The sequence below is a fragment of the Polypterus senegalus genome, chromosome 14 (genome assembly GCF_016835505.1).
Source record: "Polypterus senegalus isolate Bchr_013 chromosome 14, ASM1683550v1, whole genome shotgun sequence".
In the NCBI taxonomy this organism is placed as follows: Eukaryota; Metazoa; Chordata; class Cladistia; order Polypteriformes; family Polypteridae; genus Polypterus; species Polypterus senegalus.
The window spans coordinates 42325602-42345438 of NC_053167.1; the positions used below are offsets into that span (position 1 = coordinate 42325602).

At 37.8% G+C, this 19837-nt stretch overlaps 1 protein-coding gene across 2 annotated transcripts in view; it reads right to left on the reverse strand.

Annotated features, from left to right (window-relative positions):
* The window catches only part of tcea2 (transcription elongation factor A (SII), 2), a 92035-nt gene that overhangs the window by 55891 nt on the left and 16307 nt on the right, over nucleotides 1-19837 (reverse strand). For both annotated transcript variants that reach the window (XR_005630487.1, XM_039735016.1), the window contains exons 3-5: nucleotides 6869-6974; nucleotides 4034-4124; nucleotides 3678-3802 (exon numbers count right to left, since the gene is read on the reverse strand). Coding sequence is in view for 1 of the 2 variants with exons in the window: in XM_039735016.1 (XP_039590950.1) it covers nucleotides 3678-3802; nucleotides 4034-4124; nucleotides 6869-6974 (322 nt within the window). In the remaining variant the exon portion in view is untranslated. The remainder of the gene's footprint in view (nucleotides 1-3677; nucleotides 3803-4033; nucleotides 4125-6868; nucleotides 6975-19837) is intronic.

Sequence of the window (19837 nt, forward strand, 5' to 3'; positions counted from 1 at the left end):
ATACACTGTTCCACCATCATTCATTGGCTAGGAGAGATTAAAAGTTAAAGAGAAATAAGTGAAAATATGATCATGTATGTCTCATGCTTTTGCATATCCAATAAATAATAAGAAAAAGATCGATTCAAAATTGAAAAACCTCAAAGTACTGCAGTTGTGGCTTAAAAACCTTTGAACACTCTTTTCTTTTATACACAAAACCATATAGAGGTGGTTGATTTAGGAAATTGTTTGAGCATACTGGATACCTGAGAACTGGATTATGAGACACAAATAATGTAAATTTTTTCAAGGATAGTTTCATGTTTGCAGGTGTTCAAGGTGTGTCTACATTTAAGCTCATTACACTAGGAATTTTGTGATCTCCATTGTCCACGAGAACATAAAAAGTTTTTCTCACCTATCACTACAAACAATGTAGCATAAGTAACAGATACAAATATTACCATTTTGAGGGGTGAAGTACTGGTTTAGTCTAAATGTACAAAAATTGTCAAGATACTTTATTAACTGCAGAGTAACAATCCTGTATCAAAAAAAGCCAAGTTTTCTTATGCAGGTAAATTTCCGTTACAACAAACTCTCAAAGACCTAAAAAATATTTCATTGTAACAAAAATGTAGTTGTAATGAGATTCTGTATTTGTTACTATAGTGCTTTTTTAAACTTGTATCCAGACGTTTGCAATTATTTCAATAGCTTCTTTCGCGTTAATTTTAATCTCCTCCTGCCTACAAGTTATGCTGACGCATTTCCTTGTGATAATACACTTTCAGGGTGTGAATGATGCCCAGATCCAATGACTGAAGCACTGCTGTGCAATTGGGTGAGAGGAATTCAATGCGAACATTATCTAAATGTGGAAGCATGTTGTGGTCAGCACAGTTACCAATCAGTAGCCGAATCATCCTTTTCTTCTTCAAACTGTGAGGTTTCTTTTGAGACCCATCCCCCCCTCAACGGGAACGACACGCTGAAGTGCGTCCCAAAACGCGATCGCAGCGTCTGTGGAAGATTGTTTGTCCGTTGCTGGGTCAGGGCAATAGGAGGCTCACAGCGGTGCAGTGAAGTGCCACAGAAGCAAATCATAAAAGATCGGGGTCACGCTATAAGTCCCTGTCTTGCACCACAAAATACGAGGCTTAGTCTCAGTACTTTAGCAAAACCAGCTTTATTCAGCTTGAAACAGGAACAGCACAGTTATTTATTGTAGCGGAATCTGCCACTCTGCTAAACACAGACATAGCAGTCAGGCAGGGTCATGGCCAGGTCACTGATCAAGTAATCCTGTTATCTGAATTTACAATGTACGAGCTCCTAACCTTGCATCGCCCATCAAGAACCTTTTCTGTTTACTTTGGTGGAGAAACGCAGCATAGCTGTGGGCCTGTTATTGTCCTGTTCAGACACGGAGATCGCACTTTGGGACACTCTTTGGCATGCTGTTTAGTTGGGGGAGGTCTCAAGAGAGTTTACAAACCTCACATTTTCATGAATGAGTGCAGCATTAATAGTTTCTTGAACAAGCATCACTGAACCATATAAAAACTTCTTTTTTGACGTCTTTAAATGCAGCAGTTCACATACGTTTGCAACCCAAGATTTTCTTTCTTTTTTTGCTCTGTCTTTCAAGAAAGTTGACAGTGTTGATGGCGAAATTCCGAATTCACTGGCGTCTTTTTTCTTTTCGCCGCAATCAAGAGCTGCAAAAAATGTAAGTTTTTTTTTTCCTAATATGAACTGTTATCGTTTTATCGTGTCTGCCGTTTCTATAGGAGAGTGACAATGAGTTAAATTCCAATGGATGTTTCTCAAATGTTGATGAGCAATAATGTTTGTTTCTGTTTGGGGATCGCTGTACACAACCGAGCTGCAGCCACAGAACTAACTGCTCTGTGGATGATTCATTCAGGCATTTTGAAGGTCTTTTGTGCACTTTGTTGTAATGAAAGTATCTGCTGAATGTACTTCGTAGTAACAAGATTTCTATTGACTCGTGTCATATGGGGAAGTTGTCGGGACCACAAAAAAATACTTCGTTGTATTGAAAATTTCATTGTAAAAATATTCGTTGCAATGGAATTTTACCTGTATTTAAAAAAAAAAAAAAAAACAACCATGGGAAGAAAACTTCACTTCCTTAAAGAAAACATGACCAAATGGTAAAAAAAAAACAAACAGTTTATTATTAAAATAAAAAAAGACGCTCTGAACTTGTTGCATATTCGGAGGACTGACAGGGATAAAATAAAATATCTTTACGCATGCAATGACAGAAAATTCGGACGTAAACGTTAGTACGCTTTGCACCCTAGGAATGAAGTTACAAAAAATATTCCATAATAATTCAGTAACCATTTACCGCTCTGATGCTGATCTTTCTAAACATTCTTGCAGAAATTATTTATCTGATAAAAAAATTGATTATTTAAAAAAAAGGTTACCAGTGCTGTCTGATTTTTACATTAGAAGTCAATTTCCAAACTACAATCACAAAATATACATCAAATACAGAAAATGACTCGTCCATTAGAACATTTCACATGAAAAACTGGACATAAAAACAGAAGTAACTTTTATTGAATAATAATAACAACAACAACAATAATAATAATAAAGCCTTTGATTGTAAATTTACTGTTTTCTCCTTGAAATAAGTGTTCAAATGAGAAATATTGTCAATTTTCTTTTAAAAAGAATAAGAGTTCCATACATTTTCAAGCTGTGAACAACATTTACATGTCTTTTGAACACCTAAGAAGAAAGGATGGACAGTTGTGCATTTTGTTTTGTTTTTATCATTTTAAACTATGGAACACAATCCTACAAAAACCTGATGCCATAATTGCATAGTGAATCACCTTTAAAATCAAATGACAAACAATGACAAATCAATGAAAAACCTATTAATACCCTACAAAGATTCATACATTATTTTCCTGACACAACTGTATTTAAGGGTGTCAATTCAAATTAACATGCATTTCTGTGGTATGCAGAATAAAACCATAATAGCTAATTAAAACCCAGGGAACGCAAACTTAACAGAGATATAAGGTTGGCATTTGTGTCTGGGTCCCATTGATCCATGTTGCAGCCGTATCCATGCAAAACAGAACAGACATTTTGGACACTATACTTACTAAAATGAACAATAAGCAGCACTGTACTACATACACTGAAAATAACCATAAACTAAAGCCAAAAAAAAAAAAAACACAATGAAAAGCAATTATTTCCTTTCTGGTGTTGCACCTAATGAATTCTAAATAAAGTGTGCCTGTATCTCTCCTTGGATTTTGTAGTAATACTATTTCAATTAAAAAAATTAACTACCCTTGTGCACTTTGTAGCAATGAATGGTACCTTCAATATTGGCATAGAGTTCTAACTTTAGAATCTCAAGATGGTTATCACTGACACTGAAGTTTGATTATAGAAGTGATCAAAGCAGAAACACATTTTTAAAGAACCTCTCCCACAGGCCAAACACATAACCTCTTAAAGTCAATAAAATTTTAAGGATGTTGACTTGTCTTATAAAGCAGAAAAGGTTAACCAAGAGGTACAAAAATTATTTGTAAGAAGAGTTTACACTACATATAATTGCTGTCTACAATATTCACAAAAAGAAAACACTTTTCATGAATGTAATAATAATAAGCAAATATTCTTACCATCAGTCTGAAGTGCAGTCATCAACAATTCTCTGCACTTGTTACGCACATTGTCTGTTGTAACTGGTGGTGGAGGGAATGTAGTAATTTTGGGAGTAGTTGGAGTCTTAGGCGTTTGTACTTTGCTGGAATGAGAAACATATACTTTGACTTTACGGTATATTTGTGTTTCAAATACAAAAAAATAACGGCTAATTTTATCACAAACCTTTTAAATGCTAAATAAAAACAAAACAGTTAAAGCCTATGAATTTTATAGGATAAATACATCATGGAAGAAGTGTAACTACGCTGTAACCAAATAAAGACAGCTACAAACATTATGCTTAATTAAATAATACAATATGAATTAGTACCTTTGGTCACTAGTTTCAGGATTATCCTTTGTAGGTGATGGCAAACCCGAAGACTCCTTTTTCTTCTCTTCTACTTTGCTTTCTGAGCTATCTGCATAAATTTTGGCAAATATTACACACATATCTATATATATATCTATATATATATATATATATATATATATATATATATATATATATCATATATACATATATACATATATACAAACATACACACATATATACATATATATATACACACACACACACATATATATATTATATATTAATATATATATTATATATATACACAGTAATGTGAAAAACTATTTGCCCCCTTCCTGATTTCTTATTCTTTTGCATGTTTGTCACAGAAAATGTTTCTGATCATCAAACACATTTAACCATTAGTCAAATATAACACAAGTAAACACAAAATGCAGTTTTTAAATGATGGTTTTTATTATTTAGGGAGAAAAAAAATCCAAACCTACATGGCCCTGTGTGAAAAAGTAATTGCCCCATGTTAAAAAATAACCTAACACCTGAGTTCAATTTCCGTAGCCACCCCCAGGCCTGATTACTGCCACACCTGTTTCAATCAAGAAATCACTTAAATAGGAGCTGCCTGACACAGAGAAGTAGACCAAAAGCACCGCAAAAGCTAGACATCATGCCAAGATCCAAAGAAATTCAGGAACAAATGAGAACAGAAGTAATTGAGATCTATCAGTCTGGTAATGGTTATAAAGTCATTTCTAAAGCTTTGGGACTCCAGCGAACCACAGTGAGAGCCATTATCCACAAATGGCAAAAACATGGAACAGTGGTGAACCTTCCCAGGAGTGGCCGGCCGACCAAAATTACCCCAACAGCGCAGAGACGACTCATCCGAGAGGTCACAAAGACCCCAGGACAACGTCTAAAGAACTGCAGGCCTCACTTGCCTCAATTAAGGTCAGTGTTCACGACTCCACCATAAGAAAGAGACTGGGCAAAAATGGCCTGCATGGCAGATTTCCAAGACGCAAACCACTGTTAAGCAAAAAGAACATTAGGGCTCGTCTCAATTTTGCTAAGAATCATCTCAATGATTGCCAAGACTTTTGGGAAAATACCTTGTTGACTGATGAGACAAAACTTGAACTTTTTGGAAGGCAAATGTCCCGTTACATCTGGCGTAAAAGGAACACAGCATTTCAGAAAAGAACATCATACCAACAGTAAAATATGGTGGTGGTAGTGTGATGGTCTGGGGTTGTTTTGCTGCTTCAGGACCTGGAAGGCTTGCTGTGATAGATGGAACCATGAATTCTACTGTCTACCAAAAAATCCTGAAGGAGAATGTCTGGCCATCCGTTCGTCAACTCAAGCTGTAGCGATCTTGGGTGCTGCAACAGGACAATGACCCAAAACACACCAGCAAATCCACCTCTGAATGGCTGAAGAAAAACAAAATGAAGACTTTGGAGTGGCCTAGTCAAAGTCCTGACCTGAATCCAATTGAGATGCTATGGCATGACCTTAAAAAGGCGGTTCATGCTAGAAAACCCTCAAATAAAGCTGAATTACAACAGTTCTGCAAAGATGAGTGGGCCAAAATTCCTCCAGAGCTGTAAAAGACTCATTGCAAGTTATCGCAAACGCTTGATTACAGTTATTGCTGCTAAGGGTGGCCCAACCAGTTATTAGGTTCAGGGGGCAATTACTTTTTCACACAGGGCCATGTAGGTTTGGATTTTTTTTCTCCTTAAATAATAAAAACCATCATTTAAAACTGCATTTTGTGTTTACTTGTGTTATGTTTGACTAATGGTTAAATGTGTTTGATGATCAGAAACATTTTGTGTGACAAACATGCAAAAGAATAAGAAATCAGGAAGGGGACAAATAGTTTTTCACACCACTGTACACATACATACATATTATATATATATGCACATACATACATATTATATATATATCATCCCCGCAATAAATCAAAGTTATCCAGATGATCTGGATCTGCATAATTAGATCTGGACCACACTGTATATATATCAAATACAAATGAATACATTTAATATGTATTCGTCCATAATGTAAAATTAGCCTGTTTACTTTGACTACAAAATTTCTGCATAAAAAGTATCTGTTTATGCAGTATGTTTTTCACAAACTGATGAAGAATGAATATTAGTATTAAGTGAATTCCAACCCTTACCAGATATATTAATAGAGACATCCCTTTCCTAGTGCTTCCTTGTATGATCTAGCAGTGCATGTCATGTTAATAACTGATAAATTGATACTTTCCTAGATAAGAGAAAATTCAAATGTGATGGAAGATTAGGAGTGTTAAGTAGGTTAATAAAACTTCTACTTTGTAAATAGAAAAATAAATGTGTTGAGAAAATTCTAAATTTAGGACAGGGATGATGAAAGAATTCAAACACACTGTCAAGATCTCAAAAGAGGAAGATACCAAATGACTTATAAATTAAATACAGTTTCAATTAATGAGGGGTGAAATATGAAACTATTCATCTCCACCTTAAAAGTGTTTGTTAGTTTGTTTCCATATTTTAAGCAAGTGATGCAGAATACTGGTTACAAATTTTGAGTAAGTGATCTGATTGATAGCAAACTAATGATTATTGATTACTAGACTGGAACACAAAGCTAGGCTTACAAAGTGGAATTCGAGCAAGAGCTTCTTTCTCGACTAGTTCAAACAAACAGGAACATTCTTAATACCTTCTACTATATTCCATTGTCTCAAATTATGTATATCTGTGGCCAGTAGTAAAGCTAGAAGTCAAAGAAATTTTCAAAACAATTTACAAATAAGAAATACATTATTCGGGGATCTCTTACCAAGCAGCTTTTTCCAGGATTTAATAAGCGACTTTGCTAATGCTTGGACTTCTTCTTCAGAACTTTGCTTTCTAACAGCATTCACAGACATTCCAATTCTAGTAGACTATTTAAAAATAAACAAACAGATAATGTATGGATATTCTTATTAAAAAATCTAATAAAAGTCAACACAATTTGCCTACTACTTTCACATTTGAAACTTTACCAAATGGAATCTGCCCAATTCCCACCTATTTCTATTCCAGAAGAAATATTGATCAGTCTTGAAGACTCACACAGAATTACTATAAAATATACAAAACTTTTTAAAGTCTTTTCATTTCAAAGATCCCATAGTACTTTGGAAAAGGGATCTCTTACTCAAAATTTCAGAAAAAGAGTGGAAGGCAGCCATGCACATAATTCACTTTTCCTTATGTGCAAAACATACAATTATTTAACTTAAATTCTTTTACTGAGCATAATCTCACTTAAAATTGTCCAAAATGTTTCCAGGGCAAGATCCAACCTGTGAACATTGCAATCGCGCTCAAGCCTCACTGGGCAAAATGTTTTGGGCGTACACCAAATTAACATCATTCTGGAGCAAAACTCCTAATCCATTAACAGCTGTGGTGTACTCCCAGACGGGTTTAAAGTATAGAAGGACAAACAAACTGTAATTGCTTTTACCTCACTTACTGGTATGTAGACTTATCTTGCTCAACTGGAAGAATCCTAGCCCACTTCTTTTAAGTCAGAGGGTAATTGATGTAACTGATGTTATATACAGTAAAGAAAAAAATCTGATTCTAACTTAGATGATCTGTTAAATCTAATTCTCACATAGAAGATCTGTTCAAAACTTTATTAAAACCTGGCAGGATCTAATTATTAACATTTTAGAATAAGCATTTATATTGGGGAAAAGGATTCTCTTCCCTCTTTTCTACTCTTAAAGTTTTACTCTTGCTGTTGTCCTTCCTCTCTTTCTCCTGGGTGGAGGTTGAATTTAGTTCTGTTAAGCTTGATTTGATTGTACAGAATGTTACTTGCTTTTAATAAAATCAATAAAAAAAATCTAAAAAAAGGAAAAAGCCAATGTGTATGGGGTCATTTAAATTGAAGAAACAATTAATAATTAATCTATATAAAGTAAATTTTATTAAAAAATATATTAACAAGTAAAACTGCAACACTCCTCCCAAAAATGCTGAAAGACTACCTTCACATTGCTCCCTTTTTCTTGCAGCTGCTTTATCGCTGTGCTTTGCATACTTAAAAGCCCAACAACTTGTATTGATTTTTGATTGTTTGCTTTTCTCTCTCTGTCTCTCGCTCTCTGACATTCTCTGCTTTTGACACGCACTCCTTTGAAGAGGAAGATATGTTTGCATTCTTTTAATTGTGAGAAAGAACTGTCATCTCTGTCTTGTCATGGAGCACAGTTTAAACTTTTGACTAAAGGGTGTTCTTTCATGCCTAGTATTTAAAGAGTAAAACTAACTATATACTGTATGTTATAAGTCTTCCTGAAGTATTTTTATTTCCCTGGCTGAAGGACAACAGAAAAAATACTTTTCAGGAAGGAAAACCTAAATGGTAGTCTAAATATGTTTTGATATATGTTTAGATGTATGCTTTTTTAAATCCTGGAAAGATCAATACAAAGAAAAAAAAAATAAACCCACCATGCTATATAATGGTGAATTACTAATATTAAATAGACAATTTACTGCCTCCTATACCATTTAACACTAGAATCCCTGAAGCCTACGAAAAAAGTCGTAATCCAGGGCCACCTGAATTTCTTTTTCTTCGGTTATATTTTTGAATAAAGGCACACTTGTTTTGCTAGACCTTTTGTGAAAGTGTTTATTTGATATTTGGACAGATGAAATGCATGTATTCCAAATAATGATATATTATTTACCCAATACAACTCCAGGCACCTCACACCCAGATAAACAGACTTCAGCTGGGAGAACTTCAGCTGTGTCAGTGGGGGACGAGATAGCAGGCTATTTGCTGCTTGTGCTGATTGACACATTTGCAAAACAAAGACATTGATGAGGAGATGAGAAGGAATTTAAGGTGGACTGGGATTACGACTTTTTCGTAGGCCTCAGGGACTCTAGTGTTAAATGTCACTCTGGACTTTGCTAAGTGTCAGGAAATTCTGCATGCCTGAAGTTGTGTATTGGTCACAGCTGGACCTTAAACATGACAATGACCTTAACTACTACAAAATCAAAAAACAATGCCTCTCTCTGTCTCCAGTCTGATATGGAAAATTACTGTGCAGAGAGAATGGTCTAAAGTCCCTTTGTATCCTTGTATTTTACTTACTAATCAACAAATGAAAAAGCTATCCCCTCCCCCTCCATTATCTATACTATCAGAAGCTGGACCAAATATTTCACAATGGGAAATTCCATTTTTAGTCATTATTTTTTAACCAAAAATCTTTACTTTGAAATAACTACTAGAATATGGTGATATTGTGATATGGTGTTACAGCAGTTTACATTGCTATCTCATGGCTAATGAGTCCTAAGTCCAAACCCAGTTTGGACAGTTTCTGTTGGGAAATTGCAACATGTTCTTTCAATGTAACTGAATAATGTTAGATTGATTGGTGATTCTAAATAGGCTCAGGGTGAATGAGCATGGCTGGGTGCCTTGCAATGGAGAGGCATCTCATCCAAAACAGAGCTGAAATGTAATGGAACAATAAATCCAATTTACGTATGAAACTGATACAGTGGAACCTTGGTTCACGAACGTCTCCGTTCAAGTACAACTCGGTTCACGACCAAAAAGTTCACCAAACTTTTGCCTCATTTCAAGACCACACACTCGGTATACGAACAAAGTCAGTTTCCCTTTCGGTTTGTGCGCGCCTATGATTTCTGCACGTGTTGCATTGTTCTCAGTCAGACGTGCCTTCCTGCTGCTGAGAGAGAGAGAGAGAGAGAGAGAGAGAGAAATAGAACTAGCCACGTGCCTGTCTGCCTGCTACTGTCGGGGGGAGGGGGGTACAGCAGAGAGAGAGGAGCCGCGTGCGTGCCTGCCTGCCTGGCTGGTTCATTGTTCTCAGTCAGACATGCGTGCTTTACCTGCGCTCTCTTTGTGCTCTACTGTATTTTGTGTGCTTTTGCAGTTAACTATGGCTTCTAAGCAATTGAAGAGTGGTGAGAAGAAAGTTTTGAAGAAAATTGAAATCGAAGTAAAGAAAGTAATTATCGAAAAGTTTGAGTGTGGCGTTCGTGTTACTGATCTTGCCGCCGAGTACAAGAAGTCAAAATCTACGATTTCGACTATTCTAAAGCAGAAAGAATCTATTAAAGCAGGTGATTTTGCAAAAGGAGTTACAGCGTTAACCAGGCAGAGGCTTCAAATGCTGGAAGAGGTGGAAAAACTGTTTACCAGTTTACTCATTTACCAATTTCAGAAACCTTGTGCTTTCAAGCAGCACAATGTAAACAAAGCCAGACTGCCAGTAATGTTGAGGGCAAACACGAAGGGTTGGGTCATAAGAACTTTCTTTTTTGGAATGGCTGCATGAGGCTTTTGCTCCCACCAGCTAAACAGCTAAAAACACCAGAAACCCAAGAAATCACAAGAGAGTAAATCCCTGAAGGAAAACACTTCATGCCAGAACTCGACTCATGCAAGGTTAGTTTTCTTGGTGGTTTTTGTATTACAGATTTTTCAAAAGTTAATTTTTCAGTTCGTAGCGTGAATTGTTGCAATGTTCCTTTTTTCCGCTGTGCTTAACACTAGAATTACCAGAGCCTACGAAAAAACTCGTAATTCCGTCCCACCTTAAACTGCTTCTTAAATCCCTTCACACCTCTCCGCCAGCGCCCTTTGTCTTCTAAATGTGCTGATAAAGAGAAGCCGGCTATTCCATCCCCCCACCAATTTAGAACGTGCACGAACTTCTCTCAGCTCATGCCTTGATTGAGTATCTGGGAGTGAAATGGAGTTTTAGAGTGAAATAATAGATCGTTGTTTGGAACACACGCATTTCATGTCTGTTCCGTATCTACAGTAATCTGTGTCAACACATTGTTAAAACAGAAACTTTTTTTATATTCTAGTAGTAGATGACAAAATGTAGGCATAAACTATATAATGTATGAAGCCTGAAGTCCAAATAGCAAAGAAACATTTTCACAAGAATATTCACTTTTATTCAAATATATAACTGCAGAAAGAAAAAGCCGCCTTAACATGCGACATTGACATCAGTTTACTATAACTGACTCCGTGGTTCAATAGATACAGCCCCGCTTGAATCAAGGGTCACGGGTTCGATCCTGCGCTCCTCCCTTTTGAGAAGTAAACTGTTCTTAGTCTTACTGTTTTAGTATAAAAACATACATTTGATTTCAGTCTGTAACAGCCGGTGCAATTTATGATCTTTGTAAAGGTTAGCTTTTTTTTTTTTTATTCACTTTTCACTCTCTCAGTCGCGTTCAGAATCAATCCATACAACCCCATCTGACACGGCTGTTTTCACTAAAGACGCGCTATAGCTCTGTGCTGTACCACGATGCATACTAACGCCCACCCCCCCCTTTTGCACCCCAGGACATGCAGAAGAAAGAATGGTAAAGACCAGTAACCGCGCTATATGCAATCATCAGACACTCCCCATCTGCCCGTGTCGTTCAAACACAGGAACATATATTGGTGTAAAAGTATAACAAAAGTGCACTTTTATTCAAGTGCACTTTTTCCATCGCCTTTTCCTGTAAGAAGCAGTGTACACACTTCTCTCTATGCTGTGGTTTCTATTACACACCTGAAAGAAAGAGACAATACATATGAACATATCCAGCATACAGCAACATGCGGGGACTGGCAGGAACACTCAATAAAACTGAATAAAAAGAAAATCAAGTGACGATGAGATACGAAGAAGACAGCTCCGCCAGCTTCTGTGTGTCAGAACCTTGGTGGGGGCGTTAGTATGCATCGTGGTACAGCACAGAGCTATATCGCGTCTGTATTCTGTTTCTTTTGTACTCCAGGGCACGCAGAGGAGAGAATAGTAAAGAGCAGTAAGTTCGCTATATGCAATCATCAGACACTCTCCATCTGCCCGTTGTTTTGTTATACTTTTCAATACTTTTATACTGCTCAAACGGGCATGCTCAAAAATACACGTGTAATGCCACGAAAAGTGCACGCAGACACTTCATTTCAAACAAAACAAGTGCACTTTTTTTCAAAACTACCTGTATAACCGAAGAAAAAAGAAAGCAAGATACAGTAGGCGATTGATACGACATCTTGCATGGTGCAATGCTAAGAAGTGCAGATTTTCATTCCGTGCTATATAAAATCATCACATTCAAATATTAACAGTTCCCACACACCCAAGGACCGTCCTTCCTACATTTACGACACGTGTACTTGTTGCCGTGTACACACCTCTCTGTGCTATGGTTTCTATTACACTGAATGAGCACCTGACACTGTACTTTCTTCCCTGGGGAAGGTCCGCATCAGAGAATTTCCAGTTCCTGCATAAATTCACACCCGATCTGGCGCTGTTCGTTTTCAAATAATATTGCATTAGTGCAATTATATTTTCACATATATTGTCTCTTTCTTTCAGGTGTGTAATAGAAACCACAGCATAGAGAGAAGTGTGTACATTGCTTCTTACAGGAAAAGGCGATGGAAAAAGTGCACTTGAATAAAAGTGCACTTTTGTTATACTTTTACACCAATATATGTTCCTGTGTTTGAGCGACACGGGCAGATGGGGAGTGTCTGATGATTGCATATAGCGCCGAAGTTGGTCTTTACCATTCTTTCTTCTGCATGTCCTGGGTGCAAAAGAAAAAGCATACAGCAACATGCGGGACTGGCAGGAACACTCAATAAAACTGAATAAAAAGAAAAGCAAGTGACGGTGAGATACGAAGAAGGCAGCTTCGCCAGCGTTTGTGTGTCAGAACCGGGGGTGGGGCGTTAGTATGCATCGTGGTACACTGCAGAGCTATAGCGCGTCTTTAGTGAAAACAGCCGTGTCAGATGGGGTTGTATGGATTGATTCTGAACGCGACTGAGAGAGTGAAAAGTGAATAAAAAAAAAGCTAACCTTTACAAAGATCATAAATTGCACCGGCTGTTACAGACTGAAATCAAATGTATGTTTTTATTCTAAAACAGTAAGACTAAGAACAGTTTACTTCTCAAAAGGGAGGGCGCAGGATCGAACCCGTGACCCTTGATTCCCAAGCGGGGGCTGTATCTATTGAACCACGGAGTCAGTTATAGTAAACTGGTGTCAATGTCGCATGTTAAGGCGGCTTTTTCTTTCTGCAGTTATATGTTTGAATAAAAGTGCAATTGTGTTATTCTTGTGAAAATGTTTCTTTGCTATTTGGACTTCAGGCTTCATACATTATATAGTTTATGCCTACATTTTGTCATCTACTACTAGAATATAAAAAAGTTTCTGTTTTAACAATGTGTTGACACAGATTACTGTAGAAACGGAACAGACATGAAATGCGTGTGTTCCAAACAACGATCTATTATTTCACTCTAAAACTCCACTTCACTCCCAGATACTCAATCAAGGCATGAGCTGAGAGAAGTTCGTGCACGTTCTAAATTGGTGGGGGATGGAATAGCCGGCTGCTCCGAGCTTCTCTTTATCAGCACATTTAGAGAACAAAGGACGCTGGCGGAGAGGTGTGAAGGGATTTAAGAAGCAGTTTAAGGTGGGACGGAATTACGAGTTTTTTCGTAGGCTCTGGTAATTCTAGTGTTAAAACTAATTTTATAAAAAGTGTTTACAGCGATCGAAATGTAAGGCTAAAATAGCGTGATCTTGTTACTTTTTTGGTTGCTTGTGGTTGGTTTTTAAATACACTTTGGATTTGTTCTAATGTTCCTTTTTTCCGCTGTGCTTAAAACTCATTTTAAAATAAGTGCTCCACGTGCTGCTGACAGAGGGGAGGGGAGAAGGTGGGTGGTGTGTGTGTGTGTGTGTGCGCACGCTACGGGGGGGAGAGAGAGAGAGAGATATTACATTAGTTTACTATTACACTGTGTATTCTATGGTGTAATTAACTATATTTGTGCTTAATCTTTACATATATTTACATACAGTTCGTACTGTCTGGAACGGATTCATTGTATTTACATACAATCCTATGGGGAAACTGCTTGGTTCCGACCAACTCGGTTTACGACCAAAGTTCTGGAACGAATTATGGTCGTGAACCGAGGTTCCACTGTACTAACTAAAATAAGCAATAAGTTGCATAAACATTTGAACTTTATTTAATAACGAAAAAAACTTACATTCTCATTAAAACAATTACAGATCTGAATGGCTAATCAGTAAAACTTGTATTCTAAAACCCAGGTAATGAGAGAGAATGCAAAGTTAACTCTGTTTTAATCATTTTCTACTGTATCATATTTGCTTTGCAATATGCATCTTGAAAGTGGTGTGTGTTTTTAAGTCTTAAACCAAACAAAAACAAGGATTCACTAAGTATACCTCCAGAGTCCTGTTCTTTTTAATCCAACCAAGGGCACTTTCTGCATAGAGACTGTAATTTCCCTCTGTCTATGTGGGTTCTCTCAGGGAACTCTTGTTTCCTCTCACATTATAAAAATGCAAACACATAAATGTAAACACATAAAAGACCCCGAAATCCCCAAAATTGTGAATGATACTTTGACTGCAGAGTCTAGAATTACCAAGAGAATGACAGTAGGCTTATAGGTGAGTGTATTCTGTGATGGACTGCATTATTCCAGCAACAACTGACTCCCATCCACCACTAGGGCTGCAACTAATGAATATTTTGATAATTGATTCACCTATTTTTATTTTATTATTCAACTAATCAAATTAATTAATCAGCTGCGGGAGGATAACACTGTTCTTGGTGCTGGGTAAGGTCCTTGCTAGGGTCATCCTCAATAGGATCCGCGATCACTTGCTCACCTACCAGTGATAAAAGCAGTCTGGTTTTAAACCTAAGTAGTCTACCATCAACCGCATCATGGCACTGAGGGTTCTCATCGAGTGCAAACACAAATATCGGCAGAGTTTCTTTGCAGCCTTTGTCAATTTTCTTAAGAGTGTTCAGCTCATTGATTAAGCTGCCCTGTGGCACATCCTGAGACTTCCCGGAATCCCCCAAAGTTACTGGATATCATGGCCAACTTGTACACTGATATAGTGAGTGCTGTGCAGAGTGGAGGCAGAACCTCTGCGTTTTTCACAGTTGATTCTGGGGTTTATCAGGGTGTGGCGTGTTCTTGCTCCTACTCAGTTCAATGCTTGCTTGGACTGGGTGTTGGGCAGTACTGTGGGCACCAGTGACTGTGGGGCATCTATTGGTGAAAAGAGATTCACTGAACTTGACTTTGTCAATGATGCTGTGATCTTCATGGAGTCAATGGAGGCTCTGATCAGGGCTAGACAGAGACTGAGCAAGGAGTTTGAGTGTCTGGGCTTGTGAGTGTCCTGGATAAAAACCAAGATCCAGGCCTTTAATGACCTCTTGTGTATAACCATCAGCAGTGTGTATGTCTGTGGAGGGAATGTTGACCTTGTCGAGAGGTTTACTTAGCGACATGCATTTCCTGATGCTCCCTGTTTTGCCATATGGTTGTGAGACATGGACACAATCCAGTGACCTGAGATGAAGAGTGGACTCTTTTGGTACTCGATCTCTTCAGAGGATCCTTGGGTACCGCTAGTTTGACTTTGTGTCGAACAATGCGGTTTGTCATGGAGTTCCGAATGAGGCACATTTACCTGCAGTGTGAGGGAGCATCAGTTAGAGCACTATGGCTATGTGGTGTGATACTCCAGGGTGATCTGGCTCGCAGGATCCTCACTGGCCAAGGGGACACCTACAAAACACAACTGGTCATTTCCAGAGTGTGGGACTGGACCACGTGTCTGCCTGGGGGATTAACAACAGAGATCCTGAGGTGTTTTGATGTGTGGTGGATGCAGCAATGTGCTTTACCATTGCATGCTTCCAACCTGACCTGACTCAACCAATCTAATGATCTAATTCTCATTTTCCTTTGTTGACTGATGAAAAAAATAATGATCAAAACACAAAAAACTGCACTGTTTGTAGTCAGTGCAGTGTTGACCAATATTTAAGGAAAACTGTTACAATTCTGCTTATAGGGGTTTCAAGTTTTTACAACAGCTTGCTTAATCCATGCAGCAAGGCTTTCTACAGTAGATACCCATTTTTCAGTGTCATGATTATAAGGCAGAAACCAGACAGCTTGGCATCATCCGTTAAAAAGTTAAGTGTACCAAAACATACCTCAGTGCGCCCATTAGTCCAAGTGTCAGCAGTGAGTGCATCCTAGCTCTTATTTCCCTTTATAGCATCAACACCAATTAGTGTCGCTTTATATTTTGGCTCTACGAGTTTAATAAAATGAGTTCTGGAAGTCAAAGTGTACTCTGGATTGATTTCTTTTTAACCCAACCAACCAGCCCTCATCCACAAACAATAACAGTGGTCTAATGCCTTTAACAAGCATGCCGAGAATGCTATCTGTCAAAACTCATGCGCTCTGAGCTACGTATTCTTTCTTTAGGATAAACTCATACACACACCTATACTTATTGGGGAAGAAAATTAATTCTGACAGTGTGCACTATATTTCACTTTGTTTTGCATTATATGCAATCTAATTTTAATTAAACTGTTTAGTTTTTCCTTTGGTGATAATTTTATTCAATTATATTTTAAATTGATTAATGCAATAGTCAATTATTCATGAGAAAGGAATGGCATTTGTGGAAAGGCTAATATTGGATGGGTGCACAGTGTTTATGGCTGTAAATGCAAAAGAAGGATGAGAAAATGGATAAACTTGGATGCTTACATGTTTCTTTGTATACATGCAACTTTTATGCTTAAATGATTGATTGATATACATTTACACCTGACTGGGCCTCGGCTATAATGTGTACATTAATCAGATGTATCAGAAGTACTATAATCAACAAAGTACTTTTTTATATTGTGGCGAGTCGCTGGGGCTGCGACCCGGCCGGGACGCCTGGAAGGACCGGTAGGTGGCATGTACGTCCTCCAGGCCACGAGGGGGAAACCGTCCTGGATCAGAGGAGGACCACGGGAGAAGAGCAAGGAAGCTCAAGCCTACTGGAGCCCGTGGCCACCAGCAGGGGTCGTCTCGAGTCTCAGAATGCCCAGGAATGATTTACTTCCGCCACACCCGGGAAGATAGAGGAGGATCCCTCCAGGGATGCCCGGAGTGCTTCCAAGTGCTCTCCCGACACTTACGCCACACCAGGAAGTGTCGTCAGAGGGAGCACCTGGAGCACATCCTGGTAAGAATAAAAGGGCCCGCCTTCCTACAGTCTGGGAGCTAGAGTCGGGAGTGGGAGTGAAATAAGGCTCCCGTGGAGAGGGGAAAGGCGGTCCAAGGACAGAGAGAGAATCCCGGAGGAGTGGTGATTGGTGTGAGGAGCACTGTGTGTTGTGCGGGACTGTGTATTTTGGAGGCAATAAAAAGGTGCTTTTTTATAAAGTTGCGGTGTCTGTCTGGTGGTGTTCGGGCATGTCTCATAATATACAGAAGATTAGAAGATTTTTTTTTCTTTAAAGAGGCTGTTATTACTGTAGTTCACTGAAGCCACTTAGTCTTAAACACACAGCATAAAATTGGCGATGAGTAAAACATTCCGAGTGACTAACTTTGTCTTTTTTTGATGATCAATGTGAAACACAATTTAGGAGGAAACTGTATTCCTTTGTTATCAGTAATAATAATGGGAATCTGGAGTATTTAAATGCACCTGCCTTGAACACTATGCTTTCCTGGATAGATTTCAGCATCTCCACAAACCTGCTCAGAAAATGTATGGAAGGGTGGATTACTATTAATATAATTATATGCCCATGTTTTTTATATGTTTACATCATTCACTCAAGCTCTATTTTGCATGTTTTTCCTTGGGTTGAATGTTCAAGCTTTAATTTTCTTTTTTTTTGCCATAACCCAACAATAAATTTGTATCACTGTACTGTGTTTTACTTTAACTCATTACAAAAAACAATGACTTTTACACATTGCACATTTACAAATTCTAATCAATGAATGATAAATTTGAAATGCTTATATTATATACTAAAATGCATGCACGCCATAGTAAAATGTACCCTTACACCCGATTTATCCAGGAGGCCAGAAATTGGATTAAGTTTTGAGAATGGAATTACATGCAAAAACGCAATGGAATATAAATCTAGGTTTAATAGAACCTATCTGTAAAAATAATAATAATAATACATTTTATTTATTTGTAGGCGCCTTTCTAAACACTCAAGGACACCGAACAATAGACAAAACACAGATTATAAATAAAAGTAAAATACAAAAGTTAAAATCAGACAGAGCAATTCTAATCAAACAGAAAAAGCAGTCTTAAACAAATGAATTTTAAGTTTAGATTTGAAAAACTAAAATGATTCAATATTTCTAAACTCAGGTGGTAGTGAGTTCCAAAGCTGGAGAGCAGAGCAACTGAATGTTCTGCTCCCCATAGTGGTACGACATACGAAGGGGACAGTCAAGTGGATGGAGGAAGAGGATCTAAGGGTACGGGAGGGAATGGCAACATGGAGGAGGTCAGACAGATATGGAGGGGCAAGGTTGTGGATAGCCTTAAAAGTTAGTAGGAGAATTTTGAATTGAATTTGGAACTGAACTGGAAGCCAATGAAGCTGCTGCAAAATGGGAGTTATATGGTGAATAGAGGGGGTTCTAGTAATGATGCGGGCAACTAAATTCTGGACCAGTTGAAGCTTATAAAGACATTTGCGAGAAAGACCAAAGAAAAGGGAATTGCAATAATCCAGACGAGAAGTGACAGGGCTATGAACAAGGATAGCAGTGGTGTGGAAAATGAGGGAAGGGCGAATACAATTCATGTTATGCAGGTGGAAATATGCAGACCGGGAGATGTTATTGATGTTGCACTGAAAGGATAAAGTACTGTCAAGGATGACACCCAGACTCTTAACTTGTGGGAAAGGGGAGACAGAGGAATTATCAATAACAAATGAAAAATGATCAGTTTATAATAATACTAATTTGGTACCAATGAGGAGAACCTCAGTTTTGTCACTATTTAATTTAAGAAAATTTGAAGAAAACCAGGATTTGATTTCTGCTATGCAATCAGTAAGTGAGGAGGGTGGAAAAGAAGGAAGCAGTAGGTTTGCTAGTGAGATAGAGCTGGGTGTCATCAGCATAACAGTGGAAGCTAATGTTATATTTACGAAAGATATTGCCAAGGGGAAGGAAAATAATGAAAAAGAGAGGCCCCAAGAAAGTGCCCTGGGGCACACCTGAAGTAACAGTGGTGGGTCAGGATGTGAAAGTTTTAAGCTGAACAAACTGAATGCGGCCTGAGAGGTAGGATTTGAACCCATTTAGTGGAGTGTGGGTAATGCCAATCAAAGATAATCTATTGAAAAGAGTAGTGTGACAAATAGTGTCAAAGGCTGCATTCAGATCAAGGAGGATGAGAATAGTAATTAAACCAGAATCAGCTGCCATAAGGAGGTCATTGGTAATTTTTATACAGGTGCCGGTCATAAAATTAGAATATCATGACAAAGTTGATTTACTTCAGTAATTCCATTCAAAAAGTGAAACTTGTATATTAGATTCATTCATTACACACAGACTGATGTATTTCAACTGTGTATTTCTTTTAATTTTGATGATTATAACTGACAACTAATGCAAGTCCGAAATTCAGTATCACAGAAAATTAGAATATCAATTAAGACCAATGCAAAAAAAGGACTTTTAAAAATGTTGGCCAACTGAAAGGTATGAACATGAAAAGTATGAGCATGTACAGCACTCAATATTTAGTTGGGGCTCCTTTGGCCTGGATTACTGCAGCAATGCGGCGTGGCATGG